At 33.0% G+C, this 25738-nt stretch overlaps 2 protein-coding genes and 1 pseudogene across 4 annotated transcripts; all 3 read right to left on the bottom strand.

Moving 5' to 3' along the window:
- Nucleotides 1–9866: 9866 nt before the first annotated feature.
- Nucleotides 9867–13597, bottom strand: LOC107894021 (pyruvate kinase, cytosolic isozyme). 2 transcript variants are annotated; one of them, XM_016819209.2, is made up of 4 exons: nucleotides 13505–13597; nucleotides 12939–13230; nucleotides 11208–11669; nucleotides 9867–10892 (listed from the first exon to the last, which is right to left on the bottom strand). In XM_016819209.2, the coding sequence occupies exons 2-4, from the start codon at nucleotides 13194–13196 to the stop codon at nucleotides 10080–10082; spliced, it is 1533 nt and encodes a 510-aa protein (XP_016674698.1). In that variant the 5' UTR covers nucleotides 13197–13230; nucleotides 13505–13597; the 3' UTR covers nucleotides 9867–10079. The 2 variants fall into 2 exon arrangements, with proteins under 2 accessions (XP_016674698.1, XP_016674697.1); XM_016819208.2 differs by having other exon boundaries at nucleotides 12939–13233; nucleotides 13505–13590.
- A 2144-nt stretch (nucleotides 13598–15741) lies between these two features.
- LOC107894924 (transcription elongation factor SPT4 homolog 1) lies at nucleotides 15742–18024 on the bottom strand. 2 transcript variants are annotated; one of them, XM_016820091.2, is made up of 6 exons: nucleotides 17820–18024; nucleotides 17621–17712; nucleotides 17456–17511; nucleotides 16685–16746; nucleotides 16481–16603; nucleotides 15742–16040 (listed from the first exon to the last, which is right to left on the bottom strand). In XM_016820091.2, the coding sequence occupies exons 1-6, from the start codon at nucleotides 17907–17909 to the stop codon at nucleotides 15990–15992; spliced, it is 474 nt and encodes a 157-aa protein (XP_016675580.1). In that variant the 5' UTR covers nucleotides 17910–18024; the 3' UTR covers nucleotides 15742–15989. The 2 variants fall into 2 exon arrangements, with proteins under 2 accessions (XP_016675580.1, XP_016675582.1); XM_016820093.2 differs by lacking the exon at nucleotides 16481–16603 and having other exon boundaries at nucleotides 17820–18017.
- A 1157-nt stretch (nucleotides 18025–19181) lies between these two features.
- Nucleotides 19182–22206, bottom strand: LOC107894637 (uncharacterized oxidoreductase At1g06690, chloroplastic-like; annotated as a pseudogene).
- Nucleotides 22207–25738: the final 3532 nt, after the last annotated feature.

Here is a 25738-nt window from a genome sequence, read left to right as displayed (position 1 = left end):
TAAAGTATGAAATTCCGCTGTTGGATCGCAACACCAGATTTGTATTGTGGCAGATTAAGATGCAAGCAATTCTTGCGCAGATGGATTTGGAGGATGCCCTACTAGGGATAGATAAGATGCCTTCGACATTAACAGATGAAGAGAAGAAGCGTAAGGATCGAAAGGCGTTAATACAATTACATCTGCATTTGTCCAACGAAATTTTGCAGGATGTGATGAAAGAGAAGACTATCGCTGCATTATGGAAGATGCTAGAACAAATATGTATGTCGAAAACTTTAACAAGCAAGTTGCATATGAAGCAACGTCTTTATGCTCATCGTTTGGAGGAAGGTGCGTCTGTACACGAATACTTAATAGCGTTTAAAGAAATTCTCTCAAACTTGGAGGCCATGGAGGTTCAGTATGATAAGGAAGATCTAGGGTTGATTCTACTTTGTTCGTTGCCCCCGTCTTATTCAACTTTTAGAGACACGATTTTATATAGCCGCGAGTCTCTCATAGTTGATGAGGTTTATGATTCTTTAACCTCATATGATAAGATGAAGCATCTTGTGGTTAAACCCGACTCTCAGGGAGAGGGTCTCATTATTCGTGGGAGACAAGATCGGAATGCTAATGATGATCGTGGTAGGACACAGGAACGAAATCCTCGTGGTAAATCTAAGGTTAGATCGAAGTCTTCAAACAAAGGTAAAACTTGTAACTTTTGCAAGAAGAAAGGGCACATTAAATCTGAGTGCTATAAGCTACAAAATAAGATTAAAAGGGAGGTTGTGAATGAAAAGGGAAAACAACCAGAAAATTCCGGTGAAGCTGATGTTATAGAAGACTACAGCGATGATGAACTTCTAGTCGCTTCTATCAATGATTCTAAAGTAAGCGATGAGTGGATACTTGATTCAGGCTGCACCTTCCACATGAGTCCCAATCGGGATTGGTTTACAACTTATGAAACAATGTTTGAAGGTGTTGTTTTGATGGGAAATAATGCTTCGTGTAAAATCGTAGGTGTTGGAACAATTAAAGTTAAGATGTTTGATGGAGTTGTCAAAACACTTAGTGACGTACGGCATGTTCCAGAATTGAAAAGAAATTTAATTTCGTTGAGTACTCTTGATTCAAAAGGGTACAGATACACAGCTGAAAGTGTGGTTTTAAAGATTTCTAAAGGGTCCCTTGTTGTGATAAAATGGCAGAGAAAGATTGCCAAGTTATATGTTTTGCAGGGTTCTACTGTTACTGGTGATGCAGTTGTCGCTTCCTCTTCCTTGTCAGATGATGATATTACTAAACTTTGGCATATGCGCCTAGGGCATATGAGTGAGAATAGCATGGCAGAATTGAACAAAAGAGGACTTCTTGATAGGCAAGGAATTTGCAAACTAAATTTCTGTGAGCATTGTGTTTTTGGGAAGCAAAAGAGAGTTTGATTCACTAGAGGAATCCATAACACGAAGGGAACATTGGAGTATATTCATTCTGATCTGTGGGGGCCATCCAGAGTGCCTTCGAGAGGTGGAGCTGATTATATGCTAACCTTTATTGATGAATTTTCCAGAAAAGTTTGGGCGTTCTTCCTGAAGCAAAAAAGCGATGTGTTTTCCGCATTTAAATCTTGGAAAATTATGATTGAAAAACAGACGGGAAAACAGATAAAATACTTCCGCACAGACAATGACTTAGAGTTCTGTTCTGATGAGTTTAATAGATTGTGCAAGTCAGAAGGGATCATGAGACACTTGATAGTTCGTCATACTCCACAGCAAAACGGCGTTGCAGAACGAATGAACAGAACGATCATGGAGAAGGTTTGATGTATATTGTCAAATGCCAAATTACCGAAGTCATTTTGGGCAGAGCAGCCTCTACTGCATGTTTTTTGATCAACCGATCTCCATCCGTTGCTATTGAGAAAAAGAATCTACAAGAGGTATGGAATGGTAATCCTGCTAATTATTCTGATTTAAATATTTTTGGGTGTCCTGCGTATGCTCATGTTGATAATGGAAAATTGGAACCGAGATTCATTAAATGCATTTTTCTTGGTTATAAAACTGGTGTAAAAGGGTATAAGTTATGGTGTCCTGAAAATAGAAAAGTTGTGATTAGCAGAGATGTTGTTTTTAATGAAACTGTTATGCTACGTAACTTATCTCTTAAAGACTCTTCCAATAAACAAAATCAAAAGCAGGTGGAGCATCAGATTAATACAGAGTCAGCTCCTTAAGCCAGAACAAAAATTGAGAATAGAGTTGCTTCTTCACCACAATACTCTATCGCCAAGAACAGAATTAGAAGATAAATTAAACCTCCAAAGAAGTATGCCGAAGTTGATTTAGTTGCTTATGCTTTAAATATGGTTGAAGACATAGATACAAACCAAGAGCCATCTAATTATTCTGAGGTGGTTAGTTGTGAAGACTCAGAAAAATGGATGTTTGCTATGAAAGAGGAGATGAAATCACTTTACAAAAATAAAACATGGGATCTTGTGAAACTTCCTAAAGGTAAAAAGACTGTTCGTTGTAAATGGGTGTTTAAAAAGAAGGAAGGGACTCCAGGAGTTAAAGAACCCAGATATAAAGTAAGGCTTGTTGCAAAATGTTACAGTCAAATTCCAAGAGTGGACTTCACAGATGTGTTCTCCCCAGTTGTGAAGCATAGTTCGATTCGAGCTTTACTTGGTATTGTGGCCATGCATGATTTGGAGCTTGAGCAGTTAGATGTAAAAACTGCATTTTTGCATGGAGAACTTGAAGAAGATATTTACATGCAACGACCAGAGGGTTTTACAGTTTCAGAAAAAGAGGACTATGTTTGCTTGCTGAAAAAGTCTCTTTACGGTTTGAAACAGTCACCAAGGCAGTGGTACAAGAGGTTTGATTCCTTTATAACTTCTCATGATTTCAAAAGAAGTAGTTTTGACAGTTGCGTTTACTTTAAGAAAAACACTGATGGTTCTTTTGTGTATCTACTTCTTTATGTTGATGACATGTTGATAGCAGCAAAAGATAAATGAGAGATAAGAAAGATCAAAACCCAACGAAGTAAAGAATTTGAAATGAAAGATTTAGGATAAGCAAAGAAGATACTTGGAATGGAGATTCTCAGAGATAGAAAAACAAGTAAATTGTACCTAAGTCAGAAGGGGTACATTGAGAAAGTTCTTTACAGGTTCAATATGCAGAGTGCTAAGCCTGTTAGTACTCCTTTAGCAGCCCATTTCAGACTTTCATCAGCTTTGTCTCCACAATCAGATGATGAGATTGAGTACATGTCACATGTTCCATACTCTAGTGCAGTGGGATATCTCATGTATGCTATGGTTTGTTCACGTCCAAATTTATCATATACAGTCAGTGCAGTTAGCAGATACATGGAAAATCCCAATAAAGAACATTGGAAAGTAGTTCAGTGGATTTTAAGATACTTACGAGGCACTATTGATGTTTGTTTACAGTTTGGAAGAACTAAAGATGGAGTCATAGGGTATGTTGATACTGATTTTGCTGGAGACCTTGATAGAAGAAGATCTCTCATAGGTTACGTCTTTACAATCGGAGGTTGTGCAATTAATTGGAAAGCCACTTTACAAACTACAGTCGCTCTGTCTACCACTGAAGCTGAGTACATGGCGATTACTGAGGCTTATAAAGAAGCTATTTGGTTAAAGGGACTATTTAGTGAACTCAATGAAGACCTTCAAATCAATACAGTATTTTGTGACAGTCAGAGTGCCATCTTCCTTACAAAAGATCAAATGTTTCATGAGAGAACAAAACATATTGATGTTCGGTATCATTTTGTTCGTGATATTATTGCTAATGGTGATATTGTTGTGAGCAAAATTAGTACTCATGAAAATCCTGCAGATATGATGACTAAGTCACTTCCTATAACCAAGTTTGAGCATTGCTTAGACTTGGTTGGTGTTTATTGTTGAAGTTAAACCCTTAAGGGGTTTTATGGAAGAGGTGGAGAACTTGTTCATTAAAAGTTCGCGATAAAGAACTTGTTCATTGAGAATTTGTGTCAAGGTGGAGATTGTTAGAATTAAGTGACCCGAATTCTTATTTAAATAAATTACGATGGAAAATAAAATAAAAGTAAAATCCATATAGAACTAGACTTCTTTTATTTTATATTAGAATAAGGTTTTTTAAACCTTATTTCCATCTATTTTATATTGGTTAGGATAAGGTGTTTCAATCCTACTAGAATATGGCTTTACAAGCCTATAAATAGACATAGTCTATTCCTCTTGTATTGAATTCAATTTTTCGACATAGTTAATTTTCTTCTCCTCTGCCCGTGGTTTTTTCCCGAAAGGGTTTCCACGTAAAATTTGTGTGTTCTTTATTTTTTTTATTTTTCACAGTTGTGTTTATCATTGGAATAATCCCATATTTATGTTGTTTTGCATGGCATGGCTGTGTGAAGCAGAAAAATACGTTTAAGATTCCTAATGCAATTCCAAGTAAACCCATAAGTAATTAGAAAATATTGAAGTAAATAAAAGGGAATATTAATATACAAATATTTGGATTAGTTGACGTGGTAAGCCGCTAATAATCGAAGGTGGCATGAAGTAACCTTCATTTTCATCCATGCTACATTTTGTTAAAAAGAAAATGAATCCAAATAATAGAAACCGAAAATAATGATTGAACCGAATATGAAAAATTATTGCGAGATGGTCAACCATGCATTCACAAGCACATATAGTGAACAGTCCAAGTGCGAAGTCACATGGTAGACTGTCCATATGTGAACTGTCATGCGGAGAGTTCTTATACGACAAGCTTGGAGGATTGTCTAAACACTTTCGCGAACTGTCTAAATGCAAGCATTTTTGCAAACAGTCAAAGTGCGAGCTGTCCAATGATAAGGCAAACTGTAGGATGAAGTGCTAGCTAGCTTCTTAGAGCAGAAAATCGATGTTTTTGGTTTAATATTTTCTTCAATTCTTTTGCTAAGATACTTAGTTAGGTACAAATTAAGTTGGTAATGACTTGATGTGTTTAGGTGCTGATTTCAATAATCACTTTGTGTACAAATTAAGTTTTCCTATTTTCAAGATGTTAGTTGGATTAGCTAAGGTCTTGGAAAGTCAAATAATATATATTGTAATCTTTTGAAATTAAAAAGGAGAGTGTCATAGATAAATCCATCTTGTTGATTCTTTGTCTCATTTTTTACTTTTTTTTCTTAGTCTTAAAACACCAACACAAATTACTCTATATCGAAAAATCCAACAAAGCCAAAAGCAATAACTAAATGGATCAATTTACTGTACATTGAGCTTTTGACCGTAATTTTTGTGCGCATAACTTCACTGAGATTTTCAATTTCTCTCGATGAAGGCTTGGTTGGGTCCTTTAAAGGAGCAAAGAAAGTGAGGCAGTGAAATCCACTCTCTCCCTATCTCTTTGTATTGTCTATTAATGTTTTAGCAAGACTACTTGATATAGTAGCATCTCAAGGATTATTCAAGTTTTTGTAACGACTTGAATTTGTAGTTTTTGTAACAATTTGATTTTCAATGGTACCAAAAATACGGTTTCAGAACCCCATTTCCCTAAACCGAGTCCGTAAATATTAAATATAAATATTTATGAGAATAATATAAAAATATATTAAAGTTTGATCCAATAATTTTTTCAAACTAATAATTAATTAAGGCTTATGGACTAAATTGTAAAGTCCAATCATTATAGAATTTTAATTGATGAAAGGCTTAAGGACTTGAATGACAACTAACCAAAGGGCCAAAATGGTTAATGAACCATTATAATGCTAAATTTAATGGATGATGATGCCAATTTCCATTAGTTATAGTTAATATGTAGATTAGATTAATTAAACTATGATTATGTTAATTAAACTAACTTAATTAAGCTATAGTCTAACTATAAATGTATGAGGTTAGTGAAAAGATGCCATCTTCTTCTTCCACCATTTCTTTTTCCATCCAAATGATGAATTTTTCAAGACTTTTAGCCATAATTTGGTAAGCATTTTCAAGTCTTTTTTCTTTTGTAATTTGCATAAAATTGAGGTTATGGGAGTTTGATTTAGCTAACCCATACACTAAATTGTAAAATTGTTAAAATTTTACAAAATTGCCATAGTTGATTTCTTGAGAATTAGACTTGAAATTTGATAGATTTTAAACTTAGAATATAAAAAAGGATTAGATTGTAAAGTTATTTTAGCTTATTGCTACTTTGTTACATTAGAGATCAAATTGAATAAATGTAAAATATGGTATAAAATTATGATAGAAATATATAAAGTAAGGTCCCTAATCAGGGTATATGAAATTAGATTTTAATCGAAAGCTAAGAATTAAAAGTTATGCTTATCTTAAGTTCATGGACTAAATTGAATAAAATGTAAAATTTTAAGGAAAATGAAAAGTAAATTTTGATAGGATCACGCATAGCATAACATTGTATAGAAGTAATTAGTATTTATTTGTATATAAAATAATTGTTTAGATCAAGAATCAGATCGAAATAAAGTTAATCGGGGAAAAGCTAAAATTACAGATTAGCCCTAAATTGTTCACTCTTTTCATATTTTAAATAGGTAAGTTCATATGAAACTTACTGACTTATATTTTATTAAGTGTGAATTGCGTTTGGTTTCATTTATATGTTTAGATATAATTAGAATATAGTGAATTTGGCATGTGTGACTTGAAAAATGACTAAATTGAAAAGTCACATGAATATTTACTATTATGAAATAGTACAAGGTACAAAATGTGAAATTTGATTAAGTACATAACTTATAAATGAAATATGTAATATGGTACAGGGATTTGTAATGACTTATATATAGAAATGATATATGTGTGAACTTTGCAAAAGGTTAGGATACGTATGGGATGCCATTAGGGTTATATACGCGATTGGTTAGAGATTTTACATGTTTTAACAAGGCCTAGCATTTATTGCAGATTCTCGAGTTATACGTATTATAAGTTTACCTCGAACGGGTAACCTCGATATAATGTTAGCTTGTGTGAACAACTCTATTATAATGTCAGCTTGTATGAACAATTCTGATATATTGTCAGCTTATGTGAGTAACTTATTCCCGTATATCAGAATCATTTTTACTATAGTTCTATTGGGCGATATTCAATTGAATAGAAATGCAAACCTTAATGTGAATTGGAAATGAGATGGTATATGTTGATATTTGATATGTGATATGTATATGATTTCCTTGAGTATATGATGTCTTTAATGTGCATAATATTTCTCTTTTTATATAAGTATGACTAACCCATTTGATTGATAATGTGGATATGTATCAATATGTGTCAAGAATAACCACTTCTGATTGCTAAAATGTTTGATATGTTATTATGCTTTAATGGATCAAGGTAAGCATTCTTAATGTTTACTCTGGTTGTTTTTCCTTCCCTGTAGATTGTCACCTTGCAGAACTTGTCGAGCTAGATCAATAGAGGAGCACACACTATCCAAATACGATAGTTACATGTTCAATTTGAGTCTAAACTATGTGACATGCACATAAGGACTCTTAGTGTGCAAATGGTCATTTTTGGAGATGATAGTCTTATGTAAGTTGTGGTGATGTTTGATTATGAATATACCATTCGGTATAAAACTTGTAGTGCATATTTTGATTAAGCTTGATGATATGTGATTGGTGAGGTTACTCTTGAACGGTTTGATATGTTTAGGCTATCATTTAGCCTATATGAATTGGTTGAATTGAGTTGATGATTTGGAAAGGGTAAATTAAATGTTAAACATGCTTATTGGCTTAGAGTGTGCTTAGATTGAATTATGTTAATCTCATTGTTTTGTCAAGTTTCTAATTAGTGTAATGATTATGTTTTGAGATTGGAAATTGAAAGCATTTGGCATGGATAGGAGGAATGGAGTTGAATATGTTTAAATGTTGAATGGTTGGGTAATATAATATAGAATGGTTGGTTTAAATGATTGAATGCTTGAATGAAACATTTAGGAATGGCTTGAAGTTAATTGAATTAGGTACCAAATGTGTATTTTGTCAAATGTGTATTCTTGACATCGCAATGTTGTCTGATAAAGAGTGGCATCGCGACGTGGATGTGCAAGTGCATGTCATCGCGATGTGACTCTCTAAGTTGGTAATGTTGCGATGAGGAGGTAACAAAATTGCGACGTCGACTTGGAAATTTTTAGAACTTCACAAATTGGTCCTGGTTCAAGTTTGGTTAGCATAAGATTTTTCGTAAGCTCATGTAAGATCCAGACTTGATTGCATATCACATTATATGTATGCTTTGCTTGTATTTAAATGTATAACAACATAATCTGAGCAAATATTCGATCGTTTTTGCTCCAGGAACAAGTGTAGCATTCTGTAACTCAGACCCGACGATCGGGTCAGATAAGAGGTGTTATAGTTTTTTACCCAACCTGAACACGGAGGTCGTTTATGTTGAAAAAAAAGAAGAAAATGATGAATCTGTGTAAGTCTTTTTCATGATTTTTTCCTCTTAAATTGTTTTATTTATAATATTATTATTTTAATAAATAAATTTCATGTTAGGAAATGAGAAAAATATCTATTCATTTATTTATAAATATTTTTTATAAATTTGTATGTATTTTTATAGAAAAATGAACTTTTAAATAATTTTTATTTTAAATTTTTTTAATTTTAAAATTTTAAGAATCAAGACTAAATTGAAAGAATGTGTATCGTTTATGGCTAAGTTTGTTGATTTTTTTTAGATTTAGGACTAAATTAATAGAATTTATAAACATTAGATGACTAAATTTGTTATTGTGCCAATAAAAAAGCCACCGTTTGTGATTGAACAAAGGAGTGACCAAATATTAAATCTCAATAAAGTTAGTGACTAAAATAAAAAAAATTTAAATCTAAGTGACAAAAATAAAAATACGTTAATATTTGAGTAACTATTTTATAATTTACTTTTATCTTTATTTGAGTTTTGAATTATTATTTCAATCTTATTTCTATTTAAAATGAATAATTACATTTTAACTCTATAAAAAGTAGTTTTTATTAATAAATTTAGGTGGACACATTTCATAAGCCTCCTTGTTTAATGAAGGAACATCATTAGTTAAACTAGTTAATAATGGGTAAACAATTTAGAGTTCAATTGGGCTGGTAGGGTCGGATCAGTTTAGTTTAGTTTAGTTTCGTTTTGTTTTGGGGCTATTTGGATTTACTCCATTAGGGTTTTAAATTTTTTAAATTATTTTAGGTCAGTTCAATTTCGAATTGGAGTTCATTTGAATTCGATTCTTTCGAATTTTTCTGATGAAGTCATTATAAATTCAATTTTAAAACTTTCAAATCATTTTAGGTTAGTTCAATTTTGGGTTGAGGTTCATTTGAGTTTGAGTCTTTCGGAATTTTTGGTTGAAGTCATTATAAATTCATATCATTTCGAGTTCAAATTATTAACTTTTTACAATCAAATTAAGTTGACAGCAAGGAATTTATCTAGGGAACATTGATGAACTTTTACGGTTCATGAAAACCTTGCATCATAATTTTCTTGTTAGAGACACTTTAAGCTTTAATGATTTTTTATTTTCAAAGGAGGAGATATATGACAAGGATTGTGATAGACAATAAGAACCCATCCGGCCAAGCAAACAGAAAAGAGTCAAGACATGCAGGCCAAAGACACGACTCACAGATAGCAGTGGACAACGTGAACACAATTGCAAAGTCTTGTTGACAGACCACAACCTCTTATATGACTTGTGATGGATCGAAGCTCGATCAGAACCACTAAGTTTCCCGCTCTCGAGTAGAAATTGGGTCGGTATATAGTGTCTAAATGACCAACATTTTCAATTCAAATTATATGAATTTATCTGTAATCTCAAAACACAACGATAAACATCCACCAAAAATTTCCCGGTCATCCAAGCGAAGTTTTTCCTTTAACAAAATTTAACCACAATAAAAGATCATGAAATCAACATAAAAGGACTAAAAATAAAAATAAAAACCCCATTTTGAAAGTTCATCAATGGACGCTGCACAACCCAGCAAAATCATCACTTCACTACGCAGATCTTAATAACAGAGGCAGCACCAATCCGGTGAAGTGCAACAATGGCATCACCAGGCTTGCATAGCCCCTTCTTTGTAGCTGATTTCATTGCAGCTTCTAATATAACCTCAGTGGATTCAGCATCAGTTGCCTTGGCTGACCCTTCTGCCAGTATCGGAATCAAGCCCCTGTATATCAGACTATGCCTTGCTGGCCGTTCATCGCTGCAGGACCAATCGAATGAATCCGTTGTCAATACCGGGACAACCACCGATAGGATGGGAACGGCTGGTCTGTACTTAGCAACCAGCTTGGCAGTTGTTCCACCGCGTGTTAGAACAACGATGAGTGTAGCTTTAGCTTTGTTAGCTGTTCGTACGGCTGAGGATGCGAGACTTTCCAATGGGCTCATTGGAAGCAGGGTTGATCGGATCATTTCTTTGAAGATCGCACCATAGTCAAGGGAGGATTCTGCCTCTATACAAATTCGAGACATGATTTTCACGGCAAGCTCCGGGTATGCTCCCGCAGCACTCTCGCCGCTGAGCATGACACAATCAGTACCGTCGAGGACAGCGTTGGCAACATCAGTTGCTTCAGCACGGGTTGGCCTTGGAGACTTGATCATAGACTCGAGCATTTGAGTGGCAGTAACAACTGGCTTGCCTGCTAGGTTACACTTGTATATCATCATCTTTTGTGCTAGGAAGATCTTCTCCACTGGAATCTCCATTCCAAGATCACCACGTGCAACCATAAATGCATCAGTCTCATGCAAGATCTCGTCGAAGTTAATGACACCCTCCTGGTTCTCAACCTAAAACAATATCAATATCCATGCAACTTATTAGTCTAAAAGGAGAACTAAGGAAGATTCGTCGTAGCCAATGGAAAACATCGTCAAAGATGGGCAATCGGTGGCATCGAAAATTTGGAAATTGATATACAACATTAGAACAGTAAAACGAACAACTAAAGATAAACTTAAGTTGCTCCTCACGGGCACAAATCAATCAGCCTCGGTCTTCTTCTCTTAAGATGAAATTCATAGAGACATACAATGATCACATAAAGAAACCACATAAAATCTTATCAATGATGGTAGTTCAACAGTGAAACAGAAACAAGATACCTTTGACATCAATTGAATCTGCTTTGCATTGGGACCAAGAACCTTACGGACATTAACAAGATCGGACCCTTTGCGTACAAATGAAAGAGCAATCATATCGATATTGTTGGGAACTCCCCATCCTAAGATATCTTCCTTATCCTTCTCTGTGAGCGTGGGAAGATCCACCACAACACCAGGAAGGTTGACATTTTTCCGTTCACCAATCATAGCAGTATTCTCACAGCGACATCTCACAGTTCCAGCAGAAGGATCACATTCTAAAACTGTTAGAGTGATTGTACCGTCTGCACACAAAATGGTGTTCCCGGGTTTGAGATCAACAGCCAACTTTTTGTAGCTCATTGAGATCATATTCCCATCCCCCTTGATATCATAATCAGTTGTGATTGTAATTTCTTGGCCCTCCTTAAGTTGAACAGGTTTCCCATCCTTTAAGAATCCGGTTCGAATTTCGGGACCCTGCCACAACAGAGCAAATCAAACACAAACTACCATCTCAAAGAAGGAAAATATAGAAGTTAGAAGAGCTGAGAACAAAGAGAAAAGAAAACCCAGACATTCTTATGACCTATGTTACTCGGACTCGGACTCGAACTCAAACTCAAGTGTATGTGCCTTGCACTGTTATAGTTAGATTTTTCTAAGTTTTTTCATGTATTTAGAGGATCCTTGGAGGTCAGATCGTATCCCAGTCAATCAAGGTTGCACCTAGGCGAGCCTGCATCTTAGCTAGAAAACAAAACAGCTTCAAATCATTTCGGGCCAAGGCCATTCGATCCCGCGCACACTGTGTGCGCCTAGACGCCCATTTTTGCAAGGTGATAGGCATAAAAAAAAGCCCGACTTATTGAAGTTCGCCTTAATTTCTTTTAGATTTCACTTTTCTTCATTGAATATACCTTTATTTTCCTTTTAGATTTCACTTTTTTTCATTAACCATACCTTTACCAGTAAGAAAGGGAAAATATCAAATTTTATACTTATGGAGTATTCAGCAGATATAAGCCATAAAAAATCATGCATATTTACTAATAAAAAACTTGTATATATATACAAGGGTTTCAAGCAACTAGAGTTTAAGGCTAAGGAAAAAAAAATCAAAAACTGATTGGAACCAAGGTGTTTAGACTATTTTTTAAATAAAAGTTAAAAAAAAACCATAATTATCCGAACCAAATTTTATATTTTATTAATTTATAATTAACTTTAATTTTTTATGATCTAAAAATAAACATTCTAGGTTTAAAATAATTAAAATAACTTAAAAATTCTATATAAAAATTATTTTAAAAACTATATTAGATTTATTGATTTTTTTATTTACTTGAAAAATTTAATTTTTAGAAGATTTTAAAAAACTAACAAATAATATCAAAAAAAAAAAAAGAGTCCAAGGAACCCAAAATCTAAAATTAGTATGAAAAAACAAAAAACCAAATAAAAGGAATTGGATTATGATGGATAGTTCAAAAAATCCTATTGAACTGATCTGAACTCACCCTAAATAGAGTGTGCCTTGTATCTAATGACACATTATCTTTCATTTGGACTTTAACAAACAAATATCCATATAAGCAATGCTTGGTTACTAAAAGTAGAGAATTTCTGGGCCCAAAAATTGATTTCTTTATTATCTCTAATCTACCCTTTAATCCCCATTCAAATACACAAATAATGATAAAAAAGAAAGTAATAAAACTATGAGATAATGATGGGGTAAAGGGGAACCTTGGTGTCAAGCATGACGGCGCAGAGGATGCCGGTACTTTGCATGGCAGCCCTGAGATTGTTCAAGGTCTCCTGGTGATATTCATGGCTGCCATGGGAGAAATTGAAGCGAGCAACGTTCATGCCGGCCCTCAGCAGCTTCTCGATCATGGGTACCGATCGCGATGCCGGACCCAGAGTGCAAACGATTTTGGTTTTGGCGATACGGCCATCATTTGGCAGCTCCTTCAAGATCCCATCAATGTCTATATTCGCCATTTCCTTTTTGATTTGCTCAAAATAAAAATCTGCTCTGCTGCACCCATTATCAATTAAAAAATATTAAAAGTCATCAATGAAAAAGATTGGGTAAGAAAACCCAGAGAAAAGGAACATTGAGATAAACAGAATGGGGTTAAGGTAGGATTGGTGAGAGAGATCAAATGAGGTAAATACAGAGATGGTTTTTTAAGATATATATATATACATATATATGTATAAAACCATATGAACAAATTACAAGCAAACAAAAAAATAAAAATAAAAATGCTTTATGTCGAGTTAAATTGAGAAATGAGATACTATACCTTATAAGCCAAAAAAGAGTAGTTTTGAAGAACAGAACAGTGAGGAGAGTGGTGGGTGGTGTGGTGGCTTTTTGTAGTATGAGAGAGGACTGCGGGAGGAGTTTAGAAACTGAAAAGTAAAAGGTTTTATTTCTAATTTAACCCTTCAATTATACCATAATTTTACATATTAGTCCTTACAATTTTTAAGTGGTTTTCAGGTTATCAATTTTGTCCTAGTTTTAAAAACAATATTATCCAATAAGAATGTGAAATGTGGCATAGTATGTAGTAGATTATTTTTTTATTAAATGAAATAAAATTAATAGTTAAAAAAAAAATTTTAAGGATGGATATTGAAAATTGGATATAGTTTGTAGGCCGACTTACTAATAAAACCAATATAAAAGGAAAAAAATTAATGTAAGGGACACGTGGTGGTCGGTGGCCCATTGGAGATTTTGTAAATCTTTGGATGTAGAATTATTAGTATTTGAATTAAAACAACAAGACTCAGAATCTAAATTATAATTAGAGTGGTGAATATTTTAACTTGCAAATTTAGATATTTTAATCAATATATTTTTTAATTAAATTTATTTCAATATTTAAATATAAATTAATGATGTGTTGCCATATAATCATTTAAAAATTTGAAGTGATGTCTTGGAATAATCTTAATTATCAAACTTTTACATTTAGATAATAAAAGCAAAAAAGAAAATGTTTTATTGGAAGGTAAGGGATGGGTAGATAGGCGTGCGTACATGCGGTGGATGGGTTTTCCTTTTGGTTCCTTTTTGTCCCTCTTGTGTGGGCAAAGGCTCAAACTACACTCTTGTATTATTCATTCCTCCCCCAAAGATTTACTTCGCTTTTAGCTTTTTTCTTTGTTTTTATTTTTATTTTTACTTTTTCCCATATTTCCAACTACAATAATCTTAGTAATTTATCCCAGTTTTGCTCTCAAATAATCTCTACTCATTTCAACTTTTTTTAAGGCTAAACAAACAATTTATCCCTTCTCTTATTTTTTTTCCCTTACATATCGTTTTACTTTCAAATTATTGGCATTTAATAAATATGTAAAACATGTCACATTTTTATTGTTATTTTTTTTCTATTTTAAGTATATTCGAATGAAAATGATAATTTAATATGATAAAAAAATTAAATATCAAAATAAAAAATAATGTAGTCTAAGAGATAAATCATGACTTAACATCTTTTTTACACTAAAATATATTTTAATTTTATGTAATTTTTGCATCTTTAAAATTTAATTCATTTGCTTTACAGATTAAAAATATAAATTTAATTGTTAACATCATTAAAATTTTTCTATTATATTTAGATGCATTACAATTATTATTAATTTTGTTATTTTTTATCAAATAAAAAATATATTTCAAAATATTACACCAATAAATTTAATAAAATTATTGTAATAAGATTAACACTTAAATATATTTTTTGAAATTTAAAAAAAATTCCAACTTATAAAAACAGAATATTTTTATATTATAAAAAGCCTAAATAAACACGTGTTGAAATTCGGAAGGACAATAATGTCCGCAGCCTCATATTTAAGTCACGTGTGAATTTAGTATTTTATATTAAATTCTTTTAGATATATTTTGATTTTATTGTGATTGTGTTTTTCATAAAATTATTCCTCATATAAAACTAAAAACACAACATTTAAATATATTTCTTGCAAGAAAACTTATAAATATATATATCAACAGGTAGATATTTGGTACATAGGATAGTTTATTTTGACTTTTAGTGGTTATTATTTTTAATTTTACAATAAATAAACAATTTAAAAAACTTAGAATGTGGTAGTTTTAAAATAATATAAGTCAAATTTCAAACTTTGACTTCTAATTAATTTAAATTTATAATAGATAATTTTTTTTTTAAAAAAAAGAGTATATTTTGAAAGCTAGACAGTAGTAGTTTTAAAATATACTTAGAAAATTTTGGTACTTAGAATATTTAAAATTATAAAAATCAATGTTCAAACAATTTAACCCAAAAAAATTCAATTATGGCAACTTAAATTAGTTGTGCTTTCCTATATGATAAACTCCATTTTAAAAATGTTTTAAAATTTTTAAATTGATGTAAGCACGATACATTTTTATAGGAGAGAACAAACTCTAAAAGTAATATCATTGAGAGGGACAACTATGGACCTCAAAAAATTTAGTCTCCATAGCCCGTAAAAAAAAAAAACATGAAGCAGATGAATCTATGAAACAAACTGAATTCAAATATTCTAATTTGCAATTGTGGACAACAAAGTAATAGCCAGATTTATAAAAGCCTTTTTTGACACCAAGAACCAAATTCCATGCAAAATCTTTCTTGTGGATGACTAGTATGTTTACCAACTTGTCAAAATCCCACAAGTTGGTGCAATTCACTGTGTTACTATTCTCCTCCATCACTACTAATAATATGCAGTTTTCCATCCTTACAATGTTATTGAGGCTATCCATTACACCCGTTTCGGTGGCACATACTGCACATGAACTTCTTCGCATAAAGCCTGTAAGAAGGAAAACAAACGATCGATGAAGGAAGCTAATGCTTTCGGAAACCACGAAAGAAGACCGAAAGTCGAAACTTTAATCAACAAACACAAACTTTGATACAAACGAGTTGCATGTAGATATATTATTGTTATACAAGCCATTTTCCAGTACCAAAATCATCAAATTTAACATAGCATGGCTTAAATATAATATTGAACGGGAAAAGCAAATGGACATTTGCCATAACAAATGATAGATTTGAACTTATTCCTAAGTATGCCACTGCCGTTTACAAAGACAACCCGGTAACTGAATATTATCATCATAGACCTATGGTTACCAAGGCATCAATGTCTACCATACTGAAAGAAAGAAATGCACTACCTACCTGGCATGATATACCCAAAGCAAATAAAAAAAACTAATGAACTGCACATAAGATGAGAAACCATGCCTGCAAGTATGCCACTGCAGCTCCCAAAATACGACACGCTAATAATGGAGAGAGGAAACTAAATATTATCATCGTAGACCCACTGCTAGAAGATAGTTGCATAGAGCACAAAGGCAGCAATGTCTACCATAAAGAAATTAATGAACCATACAGCATGATATACCCAAAGGAAATAAAAGAATTTAATGAACTGAGCAGCCATACCTGCAAGTCCTCTGGAAGTGCCTCTGAAACTGCAAGAGTGTAACAACCAGGGACAAATCTTCCTGGAAAGGATTTAAAATTATATAAGAATTGGATATAATGGAATACTGTATGCATATAATTTCGAAAAGCATCAAAATTCTAGTGCCTTATGAAGTCTAGAAGCATTACTAGAGAGTTCATTAATTCAACCATCTTCATAAAGAATAGGCTTCAAAATTCAAATCCAACATTTATGCGAGATTGTATATGGGAAATAAAAGAAGTATATTAAGCTGACAGCAAGAGAGCATCACAACTAGATGACCCAAACTTGAAAACTCAACCTGATGAATTTATATAAAATGTCACTATCCTGGATCCGTCCAATCCAACCCAAATTGATACGAACCCGGAACTGATCTAAACAAATTGCTTAAAATGGTCTAAACCCAAAGAAGCTAAAACCAAAATGATCCATGCCTATAATACCTTGACTCAAAAATCAAAATGCCCACATTCTAAATGATAAGATTTGAAATTGACCCAAATCAAAAATAATTAGGAGGACTCGAACCGAAATGACACTGAAAGTTTTAAAATCTAAATTAACCTTTCTCAAAACCGATCCTTTCCGCCAACTTGACAGGTCTAATCACCACAAATTTCTATATCATATTCTCCATTCTACTCTCAGAGAAGTACGGTAAACTTTGAAACAATTCCTAAAATAATTGTCCACAGCGACAATAAACAGAAAATGTTGAAAAGAAAAAGGGTTGAGCATATTACCAACTCGCAGCCAACGAGCAGCCCAACTTCTAGCCGGGTCCATCACAGATATCATACTAAGAAACCAATCAACAGAACATATTTCAAACAAAGCTAAAAGAGACAAGAAAGTTAACGTTTAATGCAAATGTTTTTGTTTCTAATAAAATAAAATGGAAAGATAACCCATTGAAATTCGGAGTAGTGCAATCTACGACGCGCTCATTATCTCCATCCATCTTAAAGAATGGGCAGTTATCGCATCCTGATTCTCTGAACTGTGAAGTTAAAGCCAAAGAAACAATAATTAAAACTCCATAGATATGAAGCGTTTTGAAAGCGAGAAAAAAAAAACCATGATTGAATACGGAAGAACAAAAAGAACCAGATCATATGTTTTGACGAGACGGCAACGAAGGCAAGCCCTGAGCTCGTGTCCGAAGCTCGTCGGAATTTGCGCCGGCGCGGTCCCCATTGCTGTTTCCGATTGTATTCTTAAGGATTTCCCTGCTTAAGTTTTTAGCAGCCGAAAATAATTAAACAGAACAAAGCATGCGATGGATGCGAGGGCCAGGAACAGAATTTAGTAGAGCTTTCAAGATGGGCCATGCTCAAAATCTCAATATCAGAGGGCTCAAAATCACTTGGTAAATTATTCTTTTACTTTAAGGGCACGTTTGGTTCGCTGTATTGGATTAGAGGCGTATTGGATTAGAGGTGTATTGGGATTAGAGGTGTATTGGATTAGAGGTGTAATAGCTAATCCACTGTTTGGTTGAATGTAATGGAATAGAGGCGTAATAGTAATCTTGAATGGAATAGAGGTGTAATAGCATAATGAAAAAAACTAAAATGACTAGAATACCCTTAGCATAAATTTGTTTTGGTAAATGATTATTGTTATTGTTATTTAAATTATAATAAGATTATTATTATCAATAATAAATAATTTAATCATATTTAAACATAATTATTATTAAATATATTTTAATTAAAATATATAATTTAATAAAATTCTTAATAATTAATATTCTTATATTAATTTACTCAAATCATAATATATGATACTGTAAAATATAAATTAACATAATTATTATTAAATATATTTTAATTAAAATATATAATTTAATAAAATTCTTAGTAATTAATATTCTTATATTAATTGACTCAAATCATAATATATGAATTGGACCAAGCAAACATACATTGTATGGCTCAAAAGTAGAAGACAAGAATTTTATTTATTTATTTTTTAATTTGGAAAATAAATTTTTGTTTACTAATTTGACTGTTTTTTAAAAAAAGTAAAATTTATAAACCAAGAAATATATCATTTCTTAAAAATTTTGAAATTCATATCGTAATTTGTTATTATTGTAACTTTCAGAAATAATAAATTGGAAATCTGGTTGACATAACTTTGACTTCTTATAAAGCATTCAAGGATGACTTTTTTTGGGTTTGAGAGATCAAATTATTTGTTTGATTTAAAGAAATGCATTGCCTAAAACATTATATTCAGTGTTGGATTCAATTTTTATTTAATTAAAAAAAAACTTGGGAAATGAGTTTAGCTAGCTTAAGCTATTCCATGGCTGCTTATGAATCTTCTATATGCTAAAGCTTATAGATTTGTACGATGCCATAAACAGCTCATGGTTTTGCTCTTCAGAATTGGAGACAAATGTGTCCTTTTTAAACTTTAATTGATTTTTAAGTTATACATTATAATAAATGGTAAGGCTTCTAGGATTGAATTTCTTTGACTGGACTACCACAAAGATATACATACATTACATGGTACTATTACAAACAGGGTGGGGAGAGAAAGAGGAACCATTACTCTCTTTTTCTTTTTTTTTGTAGAAATCATTGCCCCACACACCACTAGTAGACAATTCCCATTATCTGATCCCATAAATTGGGCATCAGAATGAACACCCAAACGATGAGGCTCAAAGGAACCAATACTAGAATATGAGTTATTCATTCTATGTTTAACATTCAAGAATTAAGTCAACCTGAATCGGAGCAAAAAGAATTACAGCTTCTCCACAGGAAAACCGGTAACAGGACTTATCTCCGATGCCAGTGACCGTAGCTCATCCACTTCTTCGTTGCTTAGTCTCCAGCCAAGGGCACCTACAAATTCCTTAGCTTGTGCAGCATTTTTGGCTCCTGGGATTGGCACAACATTCTCCTGTGCTATTAACCAGTTGAGCACCACCTGTAGTAAAAAAAGCTCATTTCATAAAAGATCTCAGCACATTTTAAAATACCCCATCGAGTAGTTGCAACTCGAGATGAAAAAGTATGAGAATAAAACAGCCTGTTTCCACCTATTTGTGACAACTTCCAGATGTGTATCTAAAAGTTACAGGGGAGATGATACATAGATACCAAATTAGGATAATGCCATCAAAGAGGACTTAAAGCACTTGCGAAGCTTTGTGGTTTTTTCTCATCTCATTGTGATCTTAGTGCATGACTGCATATGTTGTTTGGTCGAGGAATGGGTCATGGAAATCAAATATACTTTAAAGAAGACAACTTCTGTACCAATTATTTCACCAACTTGAGCCAAGATTTTCCCAGCTGGTGTAGGCCATGATTATGAGGTTGTTGTAGACGGACTAGTGTCCATGGTTGTAATTAAGCTGAGTCACATATTGTGCAATGAAAAGAAAACGCCATCCAAGCCTAATGCCTAAAGATGTTGGGTGTCCAATGGGCAGCACATGAAATATCGAGTTTCTAATGCACTTGTCTTTTTGCTAAGTGCTATTAATATGACCATAATATTGAAGCAACAGATCTATCAACAGATTTAAGCATATATATATATATACAAGCAAAAGAACAAGAACAAACCTGTGTTGGAGTTTTCCCATAGTTCCCTCCTATTTCCTTAATTCTGATAAGGAGAGGTCGGAGCTGTATATTTAAAAAGACCTTAGCAATCAAGTCTGAAATTAAAATTGGGATACGAAATACTCAAGAGACATACCTTAGTTAAAAACTCCGGAGTGTAAATCCGGCCTCTAGGTCCAGATGGCGGATTTTCTGGTTTATATTTCCCGATAAGGGCACCTAAAACAAAGATATGGCACCCTACTTGTGTTAAAAAGAATATATATGCCAGACTCAGTTTATGCATTTGACATTAGTTCTTGTTTCCAAACTCTGATTATTTGACTTTGTGTACTACATTCCACCTTCGGTGAGATTTTAAAGTAACACCGTTGTCCTCAATGAAATTCAAGACACATACCTTCCCAGTAGAGTTTCAGAATTTTCAGCACCTAAGGCGAGCTGTGAAAAAGGAATCATCAACGATATTCTTCCATAAATAAAGTAAATAAATTGATTTATAGATGATCTCGTGTTTTACCGGAGAGCCATAAACTTCAGCTGTATCGAAAAACGTAATTCCGCAATCAAGACTTCCATTGAAAGCAGCCTTAGCAGCCTTCAATTTCTGATCTGCTTCCACAGCAAGTACAAATCAATCAGATATGCAGAAAGCATAAGCAACAAATGCAGACCAAGAGCTCCACATAGAACATTCTCAACACATCACTTTGTGGCAGTTGTACAAATCAAATCTAACACTAAACCTAGTAATTGGAAGAAAACAATAAATCAATAGTTCTAATCCAAGAACCTGCCAGTATACAAGGGATACAAATATATAAACTTAATTAGAGAGAAAAAAGAGAGTAAAATAATCCAAAATCTAGATATCAAACAACCTTTTAACTTTTGAACCATACAAACACGTTACACAAGCAAGAAAACGCTGAATTACATTAAAATATTGGGGGGAAGAGAAGAAGAAAAAACCCATTATTCTGTTATTTTCATTTTATGAAATTACTTACACAAAACACCATAAAAATAAGCAAAAAAATCAAAGAAAAATGAGCTGAAAAATGTAAAAGTTTACCATCCCATTGAAAGTTGTTCCAGTAACTGGTGTCACCCCAAGACCATGCTCCGATTCCGAGCCTTGTCACTTTGAGCTCCGATCCTCCTAACTTCAATTTGTCTTCTGTATCTGTTTTGAGAGCAGCGGTAGTGGCAAAATCCTCGGAAGCAACCGCTCTTATTCGGTTGGGTTTCTTGCAACTCAAAACTGAGAAACAGGCACTGCTGACATTCATGGCCATTGATGATATTCCTTTGGAACTCAAGGGCAAATTCTGTACAAGCAATTCCTAACACAAATAAGATTTTATTTTACTTTTCAAAACAAAATATAATTATTTATTTTTGCTGAAGAATTTTTATATCCAGTGGAAAGTAAAGTATCCACAGAAAAATTTCAAGACACGTACGTAGTTTAGCAAGCATCCACAGGAATGTTAAATACAGATAGCCATTAAAACTCAGTACAGAGAGAAGAAGAGAGTTAGAACAATTACAAGATAATTGAGAGCAAAAGAGAGTTAGAAACCTTTACCTTTCAGTAGCAGTAACACCAATTGAGAGCAATGGAAGGAGTGACACAGAGAAAAAGAAAAGAAAAAGGTCGACTGGTTGGCAAATCGAAAGAGTGACTGGTTGTAAAGAAAAAGAAAAGAAAAGGTTGAGAGACAGAGGAAGAGGCGAAGGAATGGGGAAGCCAATCGGGAGGCGAAGGTAGAACGAAGGTAGAACGAAGGAAGAGGCGACGGAATGGGGAAGCCAATTGGGAGGGTAAAACAGGGAGGGTAAACGATGCAGCACCTAATCTGAGCAGAAGGGCTGTATTACAAATCGGTGGTTTTCACCGATTAGATCTGTATTGTATTACGCGTATTAGAAACACATTCAACCAAACGATGGAATAAAGATGTATTAGGTGGGGCCCACCGATTAGGGGTGTATTGGCATAGCCAATACACCCAACCAAACATAGTGTAAAGGTAGCGGAAAACGGAATTGAAAATACAGCTTAAAATAAGTTCAGCAAAAAATAAAAATTTAGTTACATTTAATTAAAATTCTACCTTTTTTATTTATCTAGCATAAACGTTTTGAATCAAAAAAAATTTCACAAAATTATCAATGGGTCAATTTTGAATTTTTTTTAAATTTTTAGACAAAGTTGTAAATAAAAAAAATATCTTTAGAAATATTCTAAAATAATTTCTTCAAAAAAATTTCTCTTTACTAATTTTTCTTAAATTCAAGTATATAAAAAATAATTACCTACGACTCTTGAGAGACTTTAGAGAGTTCAAATAATATTAAATTTAATCATTTTAATATTAAATTCATATAATAGTTTTTAAGAGAAGTATTATTTTAAATTTATTAAAATAATACTATTTTTAGAATAATTAATCTGAAATCAAATTATTTAGTATGGTCGCAGTAGGAGTGTAATTCTTCTATTGCTTAATTGTTGAAGAATCACCTCCGTTGACCATCTGCCAGGCCATAGCACTACCGTGTTCAGTGATGCAGGTGCGACACCCTCACCGCACTCCGAGTCGGTTTGGCTGCTTTCGATTCTATTTAGGCCAGTGAAGGCTCGACTAGTCTGGTCCAGCCACTAGTTGGACCATTGATTCGGTTTCACATACCGGAACCAGTTCGACCAGTTTTGGTCTCGGTCTTAGTTTTTGGTTTTCGGTTCCAATTTTAAATCTCAAATTTAATTTTCAAGTTCAATTACTCATTGAGCCAATTGTTTGACTTGAAAATTAATTTCTAAAAATATTATATTTATTTTAATTAATTTGATTAATTTAATTTTACTTGATCAAAATTAATTTTCTCAAAAATTACTAAGATTTTTCAAAATTAAAATTTCAAGAAAATTCTTTAATCAAATTCTATAGTTGAATAATTCTTACGACCGCCCAATTTAATTTCACATTGAATAAATGAACTCAATTAAATTATTTCCAAAGTCAAAGAATTTTCTTCTGATTCAAACGTAGTCTGATCGAGTTTTTGTTGAGCTAGCGAAGGGACCAATCGAACATATACAACTAGAATCTAGTAATTGCAATTTTGTTCAGAAGAATCGTTCTGATAATTCGCAATTTACTTAATTATGGAGTTAGAGAATCCACAACATATGTTGGATCTCAAGCCATTAAATTAATCCCCGATCACAACACACATTTGTTTATACAAGTTAACATATTTGGGCTGCTAACACTAGCTTAGTACGGTGTTGCAAACACTAACTTCAGAAAATTCACAACATATGCTGAATTTTAAGGCATCATAGTAATCCCTGATCACAACACCTATTTTTCTTTTTGGAACCTTAATGGAACACCATTCGTATCCTAATTGTTTTTTAAATTCATACAACTTATTATCCAATTCATACTAATTAAACTCTGTAGTCTTATACAAACTTTTCATATTTCAAATGTCATATACATTTTAACCCATATAATATTATCATGTACATATTATCCAATTATATAACAAATTTTCATCCATTTGACATCATATATCTATTCATATTTTTCATATATTTCATGTTCATTCAATTTAATTCATTTGATGCCAACAACAATATACTTAGCAATTCAAACTAAAAAATAAAACAAAACAATATAATACAATACAAACATAACATAACATAACATAAATTAACAAAGTAAATCCAATATGAATTTACATGAGAAAACAACAACAAACAACATATGAGAGACTAATCCACTATTTCTCATTTCCTTTAATTATCTTTCGATTAAACTAATTTTCGCTCAAAATTAAAGCTTCTATACCCCATTTTCTTTCCTTTTGTTTCGTATGTCGAAGAAAATGAATGAGAATGCTTTTGTTTTACTTTTATCTATTTATCTTATATACTTTAGTTAGTTTTTAATTAAATTTTATTAGTTTGTTAATTTTTGTGATTAAACTAATATTTAAAACACTTAACAAATTTGGTGGCCGCCAACTATCACCCACTTCCTTTAACATAATTTGAAGGGTCCAATTGCTCAATTGGTCTTTCAATTAATTAAAATACAAAGCGGTTAACTTTTACTACTTTTATGATTTAGTTCTTATACCTTAATTAGTCACTAATTCAAAAAAATTACCTATACAAAATTCAATTCACCTATATAATAACTCCGTAAATATTTACGAGCTCGGTTTACGGAAACAAGGTCCGATACCTTATTTTCCAACACCACTAGCTTTAGGGTCAAAATGCTTGTAATTTAATTAACTATTTAATTAACAAACTCCTCAGACCAAAATTTAATATAATACCATAATTAACTCGTAAATACTAATTAATATTTACGGATTCGATCAACGGAGAACGAGGTTCCAAAACCACCGTTTTTGACACTATTGAAAATCTGGTTGTTGTATAAAGAATATGTTTGAGAGCATTTACTCGAAGACCATGTGTGCATTGCTTTCTTATAGCTTTTTCAGTTCTTTCGTTGCTCACTTGCTTTAAATTTGCTTCCACTTTATTTTGTTGCCGTAGAGAATTCTGAAAGAATTCTCATATTTCGAGAGTTAGGCAAGCTGACTTAGGCGGATTTGAAACAAAGAAATTGCCTAAGGCTCCGCGGTTTGCTAAACTTAAGTTCTAGCCCTGTGATAGTTGGTATCAGTGCTAAGGTTCGAAGGCGCCGGTTGAGATGAAAAAAGAAGTTGATAATCAGATTGAGCCTAAGGAGACTTGTGGTGAGGGCATGAAAGCTAGTTGACCGAGGGATATGCTATTAGCTTTGGATGGTAGGGCTGCCAAACTCGAGGGTTCCATGGGTGATGTGAGGGAGACCCTTGAGGAAGTTTAGGGACACACCACAGAGCTAGAATCAAGGCAAGATCTACTTAAGGATAAGTGCCAAAGGCCTTCAGTGCTAATTGGATGTGATGCAAGGGGTTCTTAATACTGCTGTGGGTAAGCTAACTTAGAAGGATGATGCTCTCGTGGCCATGGTAATGATCTTGAAAGAAGAAATTGATGAGCTCAAGGGGGAGATCATTAGCTACATAGTTTCTTTGGGTAATAGAGCAATACTTCTGTGCCAAAGGCATTGTAGATGATGCTACTAAGGTAAATATTGGTACTATGTATTTTACTAATGTCGATTTGTTATGGTGACATTATAGGTCTATAGATGTGAAATAAGGTGGAGCTACCATTGGGATTTAAGAGGATTTCTAGAGTGAATTCAAGGGGCAGTTTTACCTAGTATATGCCGAGGATGAGGCTCAGGCTAAGTTGCATTGGCTTGTACAACAAGGCATATTTAGGGAGTATGTGCGAGAGTTCAGTGAACTCATGTTCCAAATTTCCAATCTAGGTGAGAAATAGACCTT

Source organism: Gossypium hirsutum, chromosome A13 (genome assembly GCF_007990345.1).
Source record: "Gossypium hirsutum isolate 1008001.06 chromosome A13, Gossypium_hirsutum_v2.1, whole genome shotgun sequence".
NCBI classification, from domain to species: domain Eukaryota; kingdom Viridiplantae; phylum Streptophyta; class Magnoliopsida; order Malvales; family Malvaceae; genus Gossypium; species Gossypium hirsutum.
The sequence above is the reverse complement of the archived record's forward strand: the minus strand, read 5'-3'. Positions and strand labels throughout refer to the sequence as shown.

What these genes read in the sequence shown, in the direction of transcription:
- LOC107894021 (XM_016819209.2), bottom strand. Translation starts at nt 13,196, where the DNA reads ATGGCGAATATAGACATTGATGGGATCTTGAAGGAGCTGCCAAATGAT. An exon ending in CCGTCATGCTTGACACCAAG is followed by an intron (nt 11,670 to 12,938) that starts GTTCCCCTTTAC and finishes CTGTTGTGGCAG; the next exon opens with GGTCCCGAAATTCGAACCGG. An exon ending in AGATTCAATTGATGTCAAAG is followed by an intron (nt 10,893 to 11,207) that starts GTATCTTGTTTC and finishes ATATTGTTTTAG; the next exon opens with GTTGAGAACCAGGAGGGTGT.
- LOC107894924 (XM_016820091.2), bottom strand. Translation starts at nt 17,909, where the DNA reads ATGGGGACCGCGCCGGCGCAAATTCCGACGAGCTTCGGACACGAGCTC. An exon ending in TCGTCAAAACATATGATCTG is followed by an intron (nt 17,713 to 17,819) that starts GTTCTTTTTGTT and finishes TTAACTTCACAG; the next exon opens with TTCAGAGAATCAGGATGCGA. An exon ending in CACTTCCAGAGGACTTGCAG is followed by an intron (nt 16,604 to 16,684) that starts GTATGGCTGCTC and finishes TCTTTATGGTAG; the next exon opens with ACATTGCTGCCTTTGTGCTC.